Here is a 16,613-nt window from a genome sequence, read left to right as displayed (position 1 = left end):
TCCCAGGTTCGATTCCCGCTTGGGTCACTGTCTGTGCGGAGTCTGCACGTTCTCCCCATGTCTGCGTGGGATTCCTCTGGGTGCTCCGGTTTCCTCCCACAAGTCCCGAAAGACGTGCTTGTTAGGTGAATTGGACATTGTAAATTCTCCCTCAGTGACCCAAACAGGAGCCGGAATGTGGCGACGAGGGGATTTTCACAGTAACTTTATTGCAGTGTTAATGTAAGCATACTTATGACAATAAAGATTATTATTAGTATTATTATCTCCTCCTCCCCATAGACACTCAGCCACCCTCTGGTCGTGGACATGTCCCGGGTGCTGTGTCCCATCCCCTAGGTGTTCGGATATTGGCTGCTGCGTGTGTGGCGTTGTCTCCCGCAGTGTTCAGGCACAGAGTTCGGGCATCACGGTCTGATTGGAATGTTAGGCAATGACTCCTGTTAGCTTCTGGATGCTGTTCAGCAAAGAGTTGAATTCTTTCCCAAGACACCTTTATTTTCCTTGAACACATTTTGTTCAAAACTCTATCACCACACCACACCAAACAAGTGCCACCTGCAACCTCTTTACACATCAGTGTCAATTATTGGATACTTAACATCAATGAGACATCTAATTGGAATGTCTCAACCCATTCCTTAACGACTCCCACATGCTACATGGCCCGCCCGCCCACTGGAATCCACATGGATTGTGTGAAGTGCTCACATAATCACGATTGCCAATTCCCTATTATCAATAGCCTTCAGCCAGAGGCCGCAGCAGTCGGTGGCTGTTATGGGTGGTTGGTGGGGCAGGGCTAGGGTTTCTCCTGGAACGGTACGCATGATCCATGGTTTGGCATGCTGGTGCCGCGCGCAATTGCCCCCCAGCGCCTCCGCTACTCTAAAAGCACTGGGGCAGCTAGCCCAGCGCTCTCAGGATCATTGCCTTTGAGCAAGGATGGCTACTCACCTCCTCGGCTCCCTACAGAAGCACTTCCACCAGATTCACATTTTCAAAAGGACTACTGATCAGCACTGGTGCGGTTCTTGTTTTTAGCCTCTCCCGCTGTTCACTGGTCTCGTTTCACTCGAGCAAGAGCACAACGAGGCATGAGAATCACGCCTTGGGCATTTTCTATAACTCGTTGTGAAATATTCAGCATGTATTAAATGTATTTAATCCTATTAATGAAGTCATAGTTAGTGAACAAGCCCGAGTTCAATCTTGTGACCCACTGAAATGAAGGAGGACCACTCATGTGGCCCACTTAGTCGTCTAGGTTGCCCATCACTGTTCTAGATCATAGTAGTTTGGACGATCTTGTTGAAAGTAATAGCAAGCTCAAATGGGCAAATGACTTATTACAGCTTCATTTTTGTGTTATGCCTCGGTTTTTATTTTTGCTGCATTGAAGATGACCTCTTCAGAAGGACTTTCTTATCCCTGCACCACATCAGCTCATCATTGAGGTAGCTGTATTACTCCTTCATTCACAGAGGCTATTGTAAGAAACTCTGGTAACTTTTGTTTTGCTTGTGTCATTGCTTAATGCACACAATGTCTGGAACGGTTTGAAATTGTAAAGATTAGTATAGTTTCACTCAGCTTCCATGCCAATTTGTTTTGTTAAATGAGTATTAAGAGAGAAAATTGATTTCTACCAACGCCTGAAGTTTAAGTGAATTGACATTTTTATACTTGACATTCCAGTGTCCGTTTGAAAATTAATACATACTGTATTTCTCTTCTACTACCTCCCCCTGCAAATATTGCAGACTATTGTGGGAGGGGGGTTGCTGGAGGACATCAGCTACATCATGTACTGAGGGCTCTTTGTCAGATTAAGTAATGTATCTCATGACAGTATCTTGTTATATCTGATCAATACTTTGCAGTGCATTTGACCTTGGTGACTACACCAAGTATGTGATGTGTTCCAAAAATACCTTTGATTATAAATGGAAAGATAGGACTTACTTCATAATCGCTTTACTAAGTGCATTATTTAAAAGTGAAAATTTTCCCTCGATAGATAGTGGGTTGCCTCGCTTTCATTATAAGCGTTGAATATATGATATTAAATCCCTGTTATCTGCAGAATTAGCTGTTCTGAGGCAAAAATGACACTGGCTTCCCTTGGACAAGAGATAGACAATCCAGCTTGAAAATGCACTTGTGTTCAATACAGGGGGGTTAGGGAGCAAGGAGGGGTGGAGGTAGGGGGAGGGAGTTAGACTATGTCGGTTTAGCTTAGGCGAGAACTGTGGGAGATGGAGGGGTGGGTTACGCGTGGAACTATGTTTATGCCTGGACTTGTGTATTTTGTTATTATAAAACCATAATTGCCTTAATAAAATGCTTTTAAAAAAAAAAAGGAAATGCACTTGTGAACATCAGGTGAGAATACGACTGTGTTTTCTCTGATGATCATTCTGAAAAGCCTGCAAAGAATAATCTCTTGGCTGAGATAACTGGGAACTTTAACACGTACCTAATGGTGAAATTGCAAAATTGAGAGTTATTATCCGATATGAACAAGTCATGGTGGAGTGCCTCGCAATCAGCCTTTTCCACAACCTTATTTTAGAATATCCTGAAATTCTTTTATATAAATAGTACCCATTAAAAAAACTCCAACCAATTAGGTGAATCTCTATATGTATTATAACTAAATAGTCCAATTTGCTGAGAAAAATGAATTGTTTCTTATCCTTTGCTGGATATGATGTAATTGAAAGGAAAGTTGAAGTGCAATGGCAATATCAGCCGCAAGAGTGCTGCACCATAAAACAATCCCCACCATGTGGCTCACTGGCAGCAAGTATTCATTATTTAGTAGTAACAGGAAATGTAGAGCATTCTAGTAAGACAGGGTACTGAAATAGTCAAACTTGATCTCTGATAGAAACTGTTAGAGACATGGCTGATAGGAACCTGCACGGTTTAAAATAACCCCTCATTTACCTGTGAGAGAACTTGTCTACTTGATTTGGCTGAGAATGAACGATATGGTTGAGAAGAAATCTGAAGATATATTGGGATTTGAGTTTGAAGCAATGATTCACCTACAGACTGAGAAATCGTATGAACATGGTCAGAGCGCGACATCTCAGGATGCAAGTCATGGTATGTGGCACTACTTGTGCTGCCAAAAGCGGGACCAAGCCTTCATTTTTACATGTAGGTGCCTTTTAGATGTGTATGGTTAAACACAAAATCACTGCTACTATTTAATTCAAAATAAAATTCTGTAAATATTTGACTGTCTACAATGCACGCCACAGATAAACACAGTTTTTAAACTGCTAGGTGGATGATTGAGAGATCATCTGTCTGATTGTTCAGTTGTAGTTGTTTGTACTGCAGTACATTTAGATGTCTCAAGTGTGTCTGAGTTTGGATGTGTATAAAATGAGTGATGCACTAAACCAGGTTCACCCCTGTGTAAACAAGTTGATATCGAGGAGAAATCGGTATATGATACAACTGTGAGCTTTTTTATGGTTCATTTAAGACAGCCGTATGTCTCCATTAGTGTCATTAATCTTGTGTATTTTTATGGAACATTGTCACTTAACAGTTGCTTTGGAGTTGTCAGGTCATTGTCTCAGGAAATCATTATGCTTTGCTTTGATTTTTGCAATCGGTGCTGAAATCTGTGTGTAAAATAGGATCTAATGACTTAGAAACAGAAAATGCTGGAAATATGCAGAGGTCTGGCCACATTTGTGGAGGAAGTAACAGAATTATAGTTTCAAACGTAAAGTATTTCTCCATACATGCTGACGGACTAGATGTCCCCAACATTTTCTGTTTTCATTCAAATGTCCAGCATCCTCACAACTTGGCTTTTGTAATGATTTGTTGGTGGACTTTATCTTATGAATAAGTTTTAAATTGCCAGTAATGCTTTGAGAGTGTTACTGAAAATTGAAGGTTAAAAATAGGTTACTGATGTGTTTTATTGCTGGTTTGAAAAGCTTGCATCATCATCAGCTAGATTCATCAGTCTTACCAAGGTATAATTAGTTTGGGGTTTTAACTAATATTTTTGGGATTCCTAACCACTCATAGATAATTTATCATAAGTACAAGGATCAAATTGAAAGGATCATTTATTGTGCTAAATTCACATTTAAGCTGGTCTGATCACAAGATCCTTGGATTAACCTTTCTGTGATAGGTTCTCGCTGATTGTCCATGGAGCCGCCCCAATTTTTATTTTTATTTCTCATTTTTTGCTCTCCTTTCTCACTCTCCTCACTTTGCGTCTCCACTCAGTACTCTCCTCTCATTTCATTTTTCTTAACTGTCTCCTTTCTTCACTCTTTTTCCTTGTCTCTATTTCTGTTTCTGTCCCTGTCTGTCTCCATCTCTCCAGTTTGACTGCTTCCTCAAGCACACCTTTAGTATTGTGCTGCTATTGTACCAAAACAAGTTGCCATTTTTTTGTGAATCATTTACCCTGCGTGTACTGTGACGAAAAGAAGCCAATTTGTCACAAGGATTAAAAGAAAAGTATTACAGTAAAGTCCTGCCTTTGGTGACTTCCTTGTTCATGTTTTCGCTTACCTGCACCGCCCATCGTGTGAGCAATGTTTGTTTATCCACGTTTGAAATTTCCAAATCTCTGCACGATTATTTAACAAGTACAACCGTTGAGCACAGCTTGAGTGTGGGATCGGTTAATTTACCTTAAGATGTCAGTTTTGCAAAAGATCTTTGAAAGCTGAGACAGATAACTGGTAAATTTAACACTGTGAGACGTGACCGCCAGAGCAGTAAGGAACTGATGTATTGAAATGCTGTGTCCGCGACACAGCAAGTAATTGTTGGGGTCAGTTACTCTTGGAGTACATTTACTGTCACCGTTGTGAGTTTATTCTGTGAGTAACTGAACTGTGCAGCCCAGGATGGTCTATGGATCAGCACGGCTTTAGCTGATCTCAACTCGATCAATGATATGTCAGCGCAATTGGTCGTAGAAATCAGAACTCCTGCTCGGTTTCCCAGTAACCCTGGTCAAATTGCATGCGAATAGATCCGGTGAGAATAATTTGCTGAGTGTAACTGCTCAAACCAATGCTCCCTTCGCACGGCTGGAGCCGATCAAATTGAGACTCATTGAATTCACGATTTTGCCACTTGCGAGGTTTTGCAGGAATGAAACCTGTGTGAAGGGTGGGTTTTTATTGTACCAGCCTTAAAGCTGCTCAGCTGTCCTTTTGGGGAGATATGGAACAGGGTTGAAAACATGATTTCGGTAGGAAATATGAATCAATCAAAGGGAAAATTAAGGAAGTAGAGAAATCCCATGTAGCCTGGAATTACAATTATCAGTTCTATTTTCTAGTTGGGGCGAGGGAATAGGATGTTAACTTTCCACTTCTTGCTTCCTGATGACGTTGATGACGAGTGCTGCCAGGATTCAAAGTCCATGGCAGTGGTGGGTGAAATGACCCTGGAAACGACTACCATATCCCCCAAAACGTCAACGACAGGAGAGAAAGATTGAAGAAAGGTAGAATCACGGAATAGAATCATACAGTACAGAAGCAGCCCTTCAGCTCGTCAAGCCAGCACCAACAATAAGAAACAACTCTAATCTACACTAACCCCACTTCCCATACCCTTGAATGTTGTGACAAGTACTCAGCCAAGTACCTTTTAAAGATTGTGAGGTTTCCTGCCTCAACTACCCTCCTAGGCAGTGCATTCTGGATCCCCACCACCCTCTGGGTGAAAAAGGTTTTCCTCTAAACCTCCTGCCTTTCACCTTAAAGTTATGCCCCCTTGTTATTGACGCTTTAGCTAAGGGAACAGCTGCTTTCTGTCCACTCTGCCCATGCTCCTAGTGACATCGAAACAAACCTGTTGGACTTTAACCTGGTGTTGTAAGACTTCTTACTGTGCTCACCCCAGTCCAACGTCGGCATCTCTTCATAGCTCAAATGCTATTTTATTGCAAACTTGTATCAAAGCAGGTTACAGCAAGTAACCACCCTGGGAAACATGGATCCCAACAAGCAACTATATAGTCTGTGCAGATTTTTCCTCTCTTTCACCCCCCCCCCCTCCCCCTGCGACGAACAGCTCCTCAAACATGGTCACAAACATCCCCCACCTTTTCTCAAACTTCCCTTAACTCATACTTTATCTTCTCTAACCGCAGGAAGTCGTACAGAACACCCAACCATGCCGCTACCCCCGGTGGCGATACCGACCGCCATTCCAGCAAAATTCGTCGCCGTGCAATCAGAGGCCAAGGCCACGAAAATGAAAAATGAAATGAAATGAAAATGAAAAACGCTTATTGTCACAAGTAGGCTTCAAATGAAGTTACTGTGAAAAGCCCCTAAGCGCCACATTCTGGCGCCTGTTCGGGGAGGCTGATACGGGAATCGGATATCGACTTTCCTCGTCTCCACGAGCTCCGGCTTTTCTGAAACCCCAAATATCGCCGCCAAAGGATCCGGGTCCTCCACCTCCTCCACTATCCTGGCTAAGACCGCGAACACACTCGCCCAGAATCTTCCCAATTTTTCGCAACCCCAAAACATGTGCGCGTGATTCGCTGGCCCCCGCCCACACCTCTCACACTCATCTGCTACTCCCTGAAAGAATCCACTCATTCTCCGAGTCATATGCACCCTGTGCACCACCTTAAACTGTATCAGGCTCATCCTTGCACAAGAGGAGGTCCCGTTTACCTTTCGCAGTGCCTCACTCCATACTCCCCAATTGATCTCCATTCCCAACTCTGCTTCCCATTTCTCCTTGATCTTCACCACCCGCTCATCTCCCCCAGCCACTTATGTATTTCCCCAATTTTCCCTTCCCCTTCTACATCCGGAAGCAGCAGTCGCTCCAACAGGGTGTAGGGTGTATCTTACTCTGAGATTATGCCCCCTTATCCTGGACTCTCCAAAAAGTGGAAACAATCTCTCAGCATCTAACCCATCAAGCCCGTTGCTGACTTCTATCTTTATTACTATTAATAACCACAATGTGCGAGTGTGTTCCGTGTATTGGACAAATCACCACACAACAAGTATTTAGTATAATCACAGTTTATTATTGAACATAGGATTAGTTCTATATTTAATAAATTACATGCTACTACACATTAGACTATATCTAGCAGTTAAACAACCTTTACTTAACTTCCAAGTGACTGGCTCCGAAAGCTAGTGATTTGAAACAAATCTGTTGGACTTTAACCTGGTGTTGTAAGACTTCTTACTGTGCTCACCCCAGTCCAATGCCAGCATCTCCACATCATGACTATTTTAAAAAGTAAACGCATTAAACAGTTCTATGGCTTGTGATCCAGTCATTGTGAGAAACAGCGCAATTTTTCGCTGGTCACTGGCTGACTCTAGAGCTGAAGCTGAGAGATATAACTGAAATTGCTGCTTAAAGCTTTTCCAATTCACATCCAGTTTACCAGTAGTCATGAAGTGTTTCGGAGTCTGTAGACCTTCCATCTTTTTGCTTCTTTCACTCGGTGGGTCTAGATGCGACTGGCTTGTAGACTGCAATGGGGTTTTTTTTCGATGGTTTTTCTTTCTTTGATTAAGTCTTTTTCCCAACAATCTTCTTTCTAACATTACTAAACCCTATTAAGAGCCTTTAGCTAATCACTCCTGGTACCATGTTGTGTTCTTTGTATTGTTCTTCAGGATGGTGAAGGTTGTAGTGTTGACAAAGAACACCAAGCAGTGTTTAACAAACAAAGCTAATTTATGACACTACACAATTAGATTTGAACATTTACTCAGGAATTATATAAGGAAAGGATACACTACACTTCTACAATACTAAACTATGCTATCAGCTAAACTATCTCAGCTACTCAGTTGACTTTCTTCCACTCTCTACTGTGTCTCCCGTCTCTCTCTTGTCTGTCTCCCAGAAGTCAAAGAGGCATGTGATCGTTATATGGTTGCTCTATAGCACTATCTAGTGACTAGAGTAGTAATATTACATTAACCCTTTATGTTCTTTACAATATCCACATATTGTGACACCATGTTTTGAAACCATGTCCCCAGGTATTATCCTGGGCCCTTGGTTGCTGGTTTATTGACATTAGAACTCCTCTACTGCTCAAAATAATCCACCAAAATCATGGATTCAAACAGTGTGATTATTTAAAATGTGCCTATCTGGAAGAGAATATGTACAGGAGAATTAACTGCAATGTTGAGTAGTTTTCGCTTTCCTTATCTCTTGTTCACATGTCCTGAAAGCAGTTGCAACTATCAATTTATCTTGGTTGGAAGAAATTGATTATCTGCAAAAGCTGCTTCATTCTGCTCCCCCCATCTCTGTGTACCACCACCCCCTCCACCCCAAACAAAATAAAATGTAAATGATAATTTATTCTGCCACTGACAGTAGCCAGACCATTTGTTGTTTGGTCTCGCACTTAAAAATGTTGCCAAGCTAGAGTAATGAGTCAAAATTACTGTGTAGTGTAGTCTCACACGTTATTTCCCACAGTCATTTCATATGCGAATCAAAGATTTTGTGTTAATGAATGAAATTTTAGTTGCTGTAATCCAAATTTTTACTCCGTGTGATTGTGAGAAGTGGAAATGTTTCAGCCTTTTAAGTTGCCTTCTTCTTGCAATTGACTTTACATTTAAGAGATGGGTTACTTTTGGATGTCTATTTGATCCTTTGCAGTTAGTTCAGCTTTATTAGTTGTTACATTAACTGCAACTGGCTGGATTTTATTTCTTTGTGCATATGGCAATGTGGTAACAGGTTCAGGAGTTGGTATTTTTCAACCATTAAGGTTGTCCTTATCGTTCTGACATTTTCCACAATTCTCCATTCAAGTGCATTACTACTTGCCGTGCATGATCACCTGGCTTTCTGTCGAACAACCTCCTTGTGCTTCACTCAGGACTAGAAGTAATTGAAGTGAAAACCTATCCATATTCTGCACTGTGCTGTCTGTTCATTGAGAGTGAGGACAAGGTGGCAGTTTGTTCCTCTGCTTTCAAGATGAGGTGTCAGCTTCTACAAGCTGTCCCATCAATAACCCAGTTATGCACTAATGTGAACTGGGAGAAGGAACTGTAGGTTGGCTGGCTTCATTGAGGCAGAGTGATTGGACCCTTGGATAGGAGCCCACACCGTGAAACTGGTGTATTTGTCATGGTTCTCTGGAAAGCCACGTTTGTAGCTGTTGGGAGACCAAACAAAGTCTTTATTTAAAACTAAAAATTCTACCATTTAGTTTCAGCCAATTGAATAGATTTTCTAAATAGTCAAAAGAGGCATTCTGCTGGGAAACAATTACTTATTTATGGAGTGATCAGTCTAAGGAGTCTCAACCTGACTGCTGTCCAATTGAACTGAGCACTTTCAAACATGTGTCACCTGTACATATAAATCACACAATGAGGCTTTTATGGTCTGTCTAATTTTGTGTTCAAAGCTAATTTAGCGTGCAAAGTTGATTTAAGAGATTATCAGCTGGTATGTATTATAGGGGTATGATCTACCTGCCGCAGATCCGTGCAAGCCGGTTAGATCGCGGGAGAGACCAAAATCGGGATTTCCGCCGGGCACTGATATGTTTCCAATCTGACAGGCCCACTCCTCTTGGCGGCTTCCTAGACATGGCCAATTTCCAATTAACACCAATTGAGCGCAATCCCCTTCTCATTAAAGCCTCCTGAGATCTAACCGGCTGCCCAGCAGGAGGTCACACAGGCACCCTTTAGCTCACCTATTAATAAACAGGAACCTAGCGCAATGGCTGTTGGGGAGATGGGAGGAGATTCATTTTTTCCTCAATTAATTTTTCCAATTAAGGAGCAATTTAGCGTGGTCAACTCACCTACCCTGCACATCTTTGCGTTGTGGGGGCGAAACCCATGCACATACGGGGAGAATGTGCAAACTCCACACGGACAATGATCCAGAGCCGGGATCGAACCTGGAACCTCGGCGCAGTGAGGCAGCAATGCTAACCACTGCACCACCGTGCTGCCCGAGATCGGAGGGAATGAATAGCCCTCTTCAAAATTGGGCACGAAGCCTGGAAATGCAGCCCCAGTGCTCGGCGGCAAGGTGATGAGGTTGGGCAGAGCAGGTTGGGAGGGCTGGGCGCCATCTGTGGGGAGGGAGAGAGGGACTCCGCACCCGCGAGTCCCACAGACCATCCCCTGAATTTTGTGTACCCATAAAAGGGGCAATTTCAGCCGATGCATGTCTGTCCCACAAAACACCTCCAAGCCGAGCCCTGTCCGTGGTAATATGGTGGAGGTCACTTTAACGCCCCCGACCGTGTGCAGCTTCTGGCTGCACAGCTGAAGGCTATTGTTAATAGGGAATTGCCATTGTTAGTTATATGAGCACTTTCCAGCTGTCGAGTGGAGTCCCGTGGGTACACGTGCCTTGTCTCAGGCGGCTGTTATTACCTTGCATCCCAATCAAACTGTTAAGCCTGGACACTTTTGCCTGAATCCTGGAGGCATCAACACCACAGAGGCAGCAACCAACATTCAAATACCCTAGAGCTGGGCCTCAACACTGGGATTATCCCAACGTTCAGAGGGTGAGTGTGTGGATGGGGGAGGGAATTAGGTCCAGTGTCTAGAGCTCCTGCTGTGATGGGGATACATGTGTATATGGCGGATTCCCCCAGCACAACCAGCTTGTTGGATGGCACCCTGAAAGAAGGCAGGAAACGTAAGGCTGCGGGGACTTGGGGGATTTGAGGCACCCGGAGTGGAAGCATGGTGGTGCAGTGGTCAGCTGACTCACGGCACCGAGGACTCGGGTTCGATCCTGGCCCCGGGTCACTGTCTGTGTGGAGTTTGTACATTCTCCCCATGTCTCTTTTTAAAAATATTTTTATTAAAGTTTGCATTTTTACACTGTACAACAAAAATATGGATAAGGCAGTAACAGTTTACATGTTTCTTTTCGTCACCCCCACTTCCCCTCCCCCTGTTTCCAGGTGTTATCTTAGGCTCTTTCTTTCAGCGTAGGTGGTTTGTCATTTTCTTGTGGCTTTGTGTTGGGCCCTCTGATCCCCGTGTCGGTCTGTCTCTGGGCTCCCCCTTGGTATTTCCTCCAGTTTATCTCTCTCCCCCCCCCCCCCCTCCGGCAACTGTTCCAGTCTGTTTTCTGTGGCTCCCATGCAACCCCCCCAGTTCTATCAGTTGTTGGCTTTGAAGAGGTCTAGGAATAGACATGAAAGGCCTGCACGCTTTCTGGAAGCCATGCTCCAACCCTCAAATGGTGAACTTGATCTTCTCCTGATGGAGAAATTTCGATAGGTCAGCCAGCCAGTTTGCAGCTGTGGGTGGTGCTGCTGATCGCCAGCCGAGCAGGATTCTACGGCGGGCGATTAGGGAAGCAAAGGCCAGGGCGACAGCTCTCTTCCCCATCTAAAGTTCTGGCTGGTCCAATACCCCGAAGACTGCCACTCTCGGGCATGGATCCACCCTCACCCCCACAACTTTGGACATTACCTCGATAACGGCTGTCCAGAACCCGACATGTAGGTGTGGTTGGCCGGGCATGCTTGACACCATTCACATTTGTCCTCCACCTCTGGGAAGAAGCTGCTCATTCGGGTTCTGTTAGCTGTGCTCTGTGCACCACTTTATGCTGCATGAGGCTGAGCCTTGCGCAGGAGGAGATGGAGTTGGCCCTGTTCAGTGCTTCGCTTCAGAATCCCCACTCTACTTCTGTCCAGAACTCTTCCTCCCATTTTTCCCTTGTTCCGCTCAATGGGGAACGTGTCCTTTCTAAAAGTCTTCCGTATATGTCCCCACAATTCCCCTTTTCCAGACTGTCCGCGTCCAGCATTTCCTCCAACATTGTGTCTTGTCAGGGCCCTAGGGTACCTCCTCATCACCTTGCGGAGAAAGTTTTTGATTTGCAAATGTCAGAGTTCCTCATTTTCCTCATGACTGCGTGGGTCTCACCCCCACAATCCAAATATGTGCAGGGTAGCTGGGTTGACTACGCTAAATTGCCCCTTAATTGGAGAAAAAATGCATTGGGTGCTTTGGTTTTCTCCCACAAGACCCGAAAGAATTCTGAATTCTCCTTCAGTGTACCCGAACAGGCGCAGGAGTGTGGCAACGAGGGAATTTTCACAGTAACTTCATTGCAGTGTTAATGTAAGCCTACCTGTGACAATAATAAAGATTTCTGATTTCCAAAACCTTATCCCATTTAGAAAATATCTATGCCTCCATCCTTCCCACCAAAGTGCATAACCTCACACTTTTCCACATTGTATTCCATTTGCCACTTCTTTGCCCACTCTCCTAGCCTGTCCAAGTACTTCTGCAGCCCTCCTGCTTCCTCAACACTACCTGTCCCTCTGCATATCTTTGTAATATCTGCAAACTTAGCAATAGTACCTTCAGTTCCTTCTTCCAGATTGTTAATGAATCCCTCACAATCAACATCCTAGGCGTTAGCCATATTAATAATGCGGCTATCAGGGCAGGTCAAAGGCTAGGAATTCTACGGCGAGTAACTCACTTCCTGACCCCACCAAAGCCTACAAGGCACAAGTCACGAGCGTGATGGAATATGTGATGAGTCCAGCTCCAACAACACACAAGAAGCTCAACACCATCCAGGACAAAGCAGCCCGCTTGATGGTTCCCCTTCCACAAACATTCAAACCCTCCACCACCGACGAACAGTGGCAGCCGTGTGTACCATCTACAAGATGCACTACAGTAACTCACCAAGGTTCCTTAAGACAGCACCTTCCAAACCCACAACCACTCCCATCCAGAAGGACAAGAGCAGCAGATATCTGGAACCCCACCACCTGCAGGTTTCCCTCCCAAGTCACTTACCTGCCTGACCTGGAGATATATTGCCGGCCCTTCACTGTCGCTGGAGCAACATCCTGAAAATCCCTCCCTAACAGCACAATGGGTGTATCTACACCTCAGGGACTGCAGCGGTTCAAGGAGGCAGCTCACCACCACCTCCTGAAGGGCAACTCGGGATGGGCAATAAATGCTGGCCTAACCAGCGACACCCACATCCTGTAAATGAATGGAAAAAAACATTTGTTCATAACTGCATAGAAAAAAGTACTCATGGACCTATGTGATGTGTGTGGTTTTTTTTCATTCCCCCCCCCCCATGTGTGGCCTTGGCCTTGGATACTGAATGTTGCTAGGGGGCACCAGTGTTGAGTCCAATTCTGTCCAGATCAAATCTTTTCAGTAGGGAGCACTGGACAGCTGTGGTCTGATTTCCTCTCCCTAAATTAGCGGTGCTGAGTCTGTGATTTGCTTACTCACTACGGCTGAGTGCTGGGCAAACATTTTGTCACTTGAATGTGCAGAATGCATGGTCATACTATGATGTTACATGGTGCCTTTCAGTATTGGCTGACTGTTATTGGCAAGCTTTGAATATACAATCTGTCAATGGAATTCATTTACACACTTTTCTGTGTTGCTAATTATAGCTCTAAAAGATTCCAACTAAATGTACCATTTTATTTAAAAATTCTGTGCACAAAAGAACATGCGGCGGAGTTGCATAGGGAAAAAACAGTCACTCTATGACATCAGTGAATGAATTTGTGTATCTGCTCCTTGTTCCTGTGTTAACTTTTTATAAAAGGATATCTTTTTTAAACAATTTTCATTGTTTCCCCTTTTCAGGTCCAACATTGTCACGACAGAATTCACAACTGTTCCCACAAGTGCAGAATGGACCATGCCAGGAGGAACTGGAAATTCAGAGGCGGTAAAGACTTACTTGTTTATACTGGAGAGATAAAAATGGTGACTTGTACTGAAATGTGTCTAACATTACATGCTGTTATTTTAATAAGATAAAAAAGCTTCCTAATAAGGTAAGAGCCCGTGTTGGGGGTCAGATGTTAGTGTGGACTAACATGTAACTAGTAGTGTGCCACAGGGATCAGTGCTGGGGCCACAATTATTTCCATAATATATTAATCACCTCGACTATGGAAATGAATGAACTATCGCCAAGTTTACGGCGAGCACAAAAATAGGTGGGAAGTGAAGTGATGAGGATGACACAACGAGTCTACAGTGGGATATAGACAGTTAAGTGAATGGGCAAAAACTTAGCAACTGGAATATAATATAAGAAAATATGTACACACCCCTGTCAGCATCAACGGGGCCGAGGTGGAGATGGTTAGCAGTTTCAAATTCCTAGGGGTGCACATCTCCAAAAATCTGTCCTGGTCCACCCACGTCGACGCTACCACCAAGAAAGCACAACAGCGCCTATACTTCCTCAGGAAACTAAGGAAATTCGGCATGCCCACATTGACTCTTACCAACTTTTACAGCTGCACCATAGAAAGCATCCTATCAGGCTGCATCACAGCCTGGTATGGCAACTGCTCGGCCCATGACCGCAAGAAACTTCAGAGTCGTGAACACCACCCAGTCCATCACACAAACCTGCCTCCCATCCATTTACTCCATCTACACCTCCCGCTGCCTGGGGAAAGCGGGCAGTATAATCAAAGATCCCTCCCACCCGGCTTACTCACTCTTCCAACTTCTTCCATCGGGCAGGAGATACAGAAGTCTGAGAACACGCACCAACAGACTCAAAAACAGCTTCTTCCCCACTGTCACCAGACCCCTAAATGACCCTCTAATGGACTGACCTCATTAACACTACACCCTGTATGCTTCATCCAATGCCAGTGCTTTTGTAGTTACATTGTATATGTTGTGTTGCCCTAATATGTATTTTCTTATATTCCCTTTTCTTCTCATGTACTTAATAATCTGTTGAGCTGCTCGCAGAAAAATACTTTTCACTGTACCTCAGGACACGTGACAATAAACAAATCCAATCCAATGAAGTTATGCTCTTTGGTAGGAGCTGGTTTAGCACACTGGGCTAAATCGCTGGCTTTTAAAGCAGACCCAGGCAGGCCAGCAGCACGGGTTCAATTCCCGTACCAGCCACCCCGAACAGGTGCCGGAATGTGGCGACTAGGGGCTTTTCACAGTAACTTCATTTGAAGCCTACTTGTGACAATAAGCGATCTTCATTTTTCGTTTTGGGAAGAATAAAGGAGCTGCATATCCTTGAAATGGGGAAAGACTGCAGAAAGCAGCAGCACAGTGGGATTTGGGGCCCTCGTGCATAAATCACAAAAAGCTAGAAAAAACTGGAATGTTGGTCTTTATTTAAAAGGGAATGGAATATAAAAATAGAGAAGTCCTGCTAAAACTATACAAGGCACTCGCTAGACCACACCTGAAATATTGGGAACAGTTTGGTCCCCTTACCTAAGGAAAGATATTGGAGACAGTCCAACACAAGGTTCACTAGGTTGATCCCAGGTATGTCAGGATTTTCTCATGAGCAGTTGAATAGGTTAGGCCTGTACTCATTGGAGTTGAGGAGAATGAGAGGCGACCTTATTAAGACATATAGGCCAGGATTCTCCGAAATCCCGGCCAAGTGTTGACGCCGGCGTTAAAACCTGCGTGAGCGACGCTGGCGTCACCGGGCCTCCAGGCCCAGTCATTCTCCCCTTCCCGGGGGCTAGCACGGCGCCTGGGGCTAGCACGAAAGCCAGCCCTACACGGCCGGCGTAGGTCCGCGCATGTTCGCCACGGCCGTCTCCATTCCGGCTTTCGGGCAACATGGCGGAGCCCTATGGAGGAGCATAGGCCGCCCCCAATCGTGGGCCTGGCCACTGTGGAGGCCCCCCCCCGGAATTGGCTCCCCCCGCCCCCCCACCAGGATGGCCCCCGCAGCCAGAACGCCGAGGTCCCGCCGGGTAGGACCATACGCGAACGACGTCGGCGGACACTCGGCAAGTCGAGTGCGTAGAATCGCCGCGCGGGGAACTTTCAACGGCCTACGACCGGCGCCGTGCCGGCACGATTGCCGCCGATTCTCTGGTTGCCGGAGAATCGGCGGCCCGCGTCGGAGCGGGCTCAGAGAATCCCACCCCATAGGATTTTCAAGGGGTTTGACAGGGTAGATGCTGAGAGTTTGCTTCCCCTTGTGGGAGAGTCTAGGACCAGAGGGCATAGTCTCAGAGTAAGGGGTCACCCATTTAAAACCAAAATGAGGAGGAATTTCTAATGTCAGAGGGTAGTGAATCTGTAGAATTCGTTACTGCAGAGAGCTGCAGAGGCTGATTGTTAAGTACGTTCAAGGCTGAGACAGACAGATTTTTGATCAGTAAGGGAAGCAATGGTTATGAGGATAAGGCAGGAAAATGGAGTTGAGGATTCGCATAGCAGAAGTCATGATCTGATTGAATGGCAAAGCAGACTCAATGGGCTGAATGACCTACTTCTGCTCCTACATCTTACGGCATATGGTTGGGATAAACTGGCTGGACCTGCTGGTGATGGGGTGGGTCCACCTGGCGTCCACCGCCCCCAGCCTGTGCCACAGCTAGAGACCCATCCTGTGAGCTAAGCAACGATGATAGCAGCTCGGATGGTAGCCCTCCACGGAGACTTAGGAGACCCCGGAGCTCAGGTCGGAGGATGACACTGGCTTTCCATCACAGCTGTCTCCAACGCCCTCCACCATCCCAAAGGTGCTCACCTCGGTTGGGCATTTTAGTGAAGAGGCTCCTGGAAGGCTAT

At 45.1% G+C, this 16,613-nt stretch overlaps 1 protein-coding gene across 8 annotated transcripts in view; it reads left to right on the top strand.

Annotated features, from left to right (window-relative positions):
* The window catches only part of enah (ENAH actin regulator), a 556,073-nt gene that overhangs the window by 336,870 nt on the left and 202,590 nt on the right, over window positions 1-16,613 (top strand). For all 8 annotated transcript variants that reach the window (XM_072500301.1, XM_072500300.1, XM_072500299.1 and 5 more), the window contains one exon: window positions 13,665-13,749. In XM_072500301.1, coding sequence (XP_072356402.1) covers window positions 13,665-13,749 — 85 coding nt within the window. The remainder of the gene's footprint in view (window positions 1-13,664; window positions 13,750-16,613) is intronic.

Source organism: Scyliorhinus torazame, chromosome 4, assembly GCF_047496885.1.
Source record: "Scyliorhinus torazame isolate Kashiwa2021f chromosome 4, sScyTor2.1, whole genome shotgun sequence".
Classification (NCBI taxonomy): Eukaryota; Metazoa; Chordata; class Chondrichthyes; order Carcharhiniformes; family Scyliorhinidae; genus Scyliorhinus; species Scyliorhinus torazame.
This window is presented reverse-complemented; position numbering and strand designations above follow the sequence as displayed.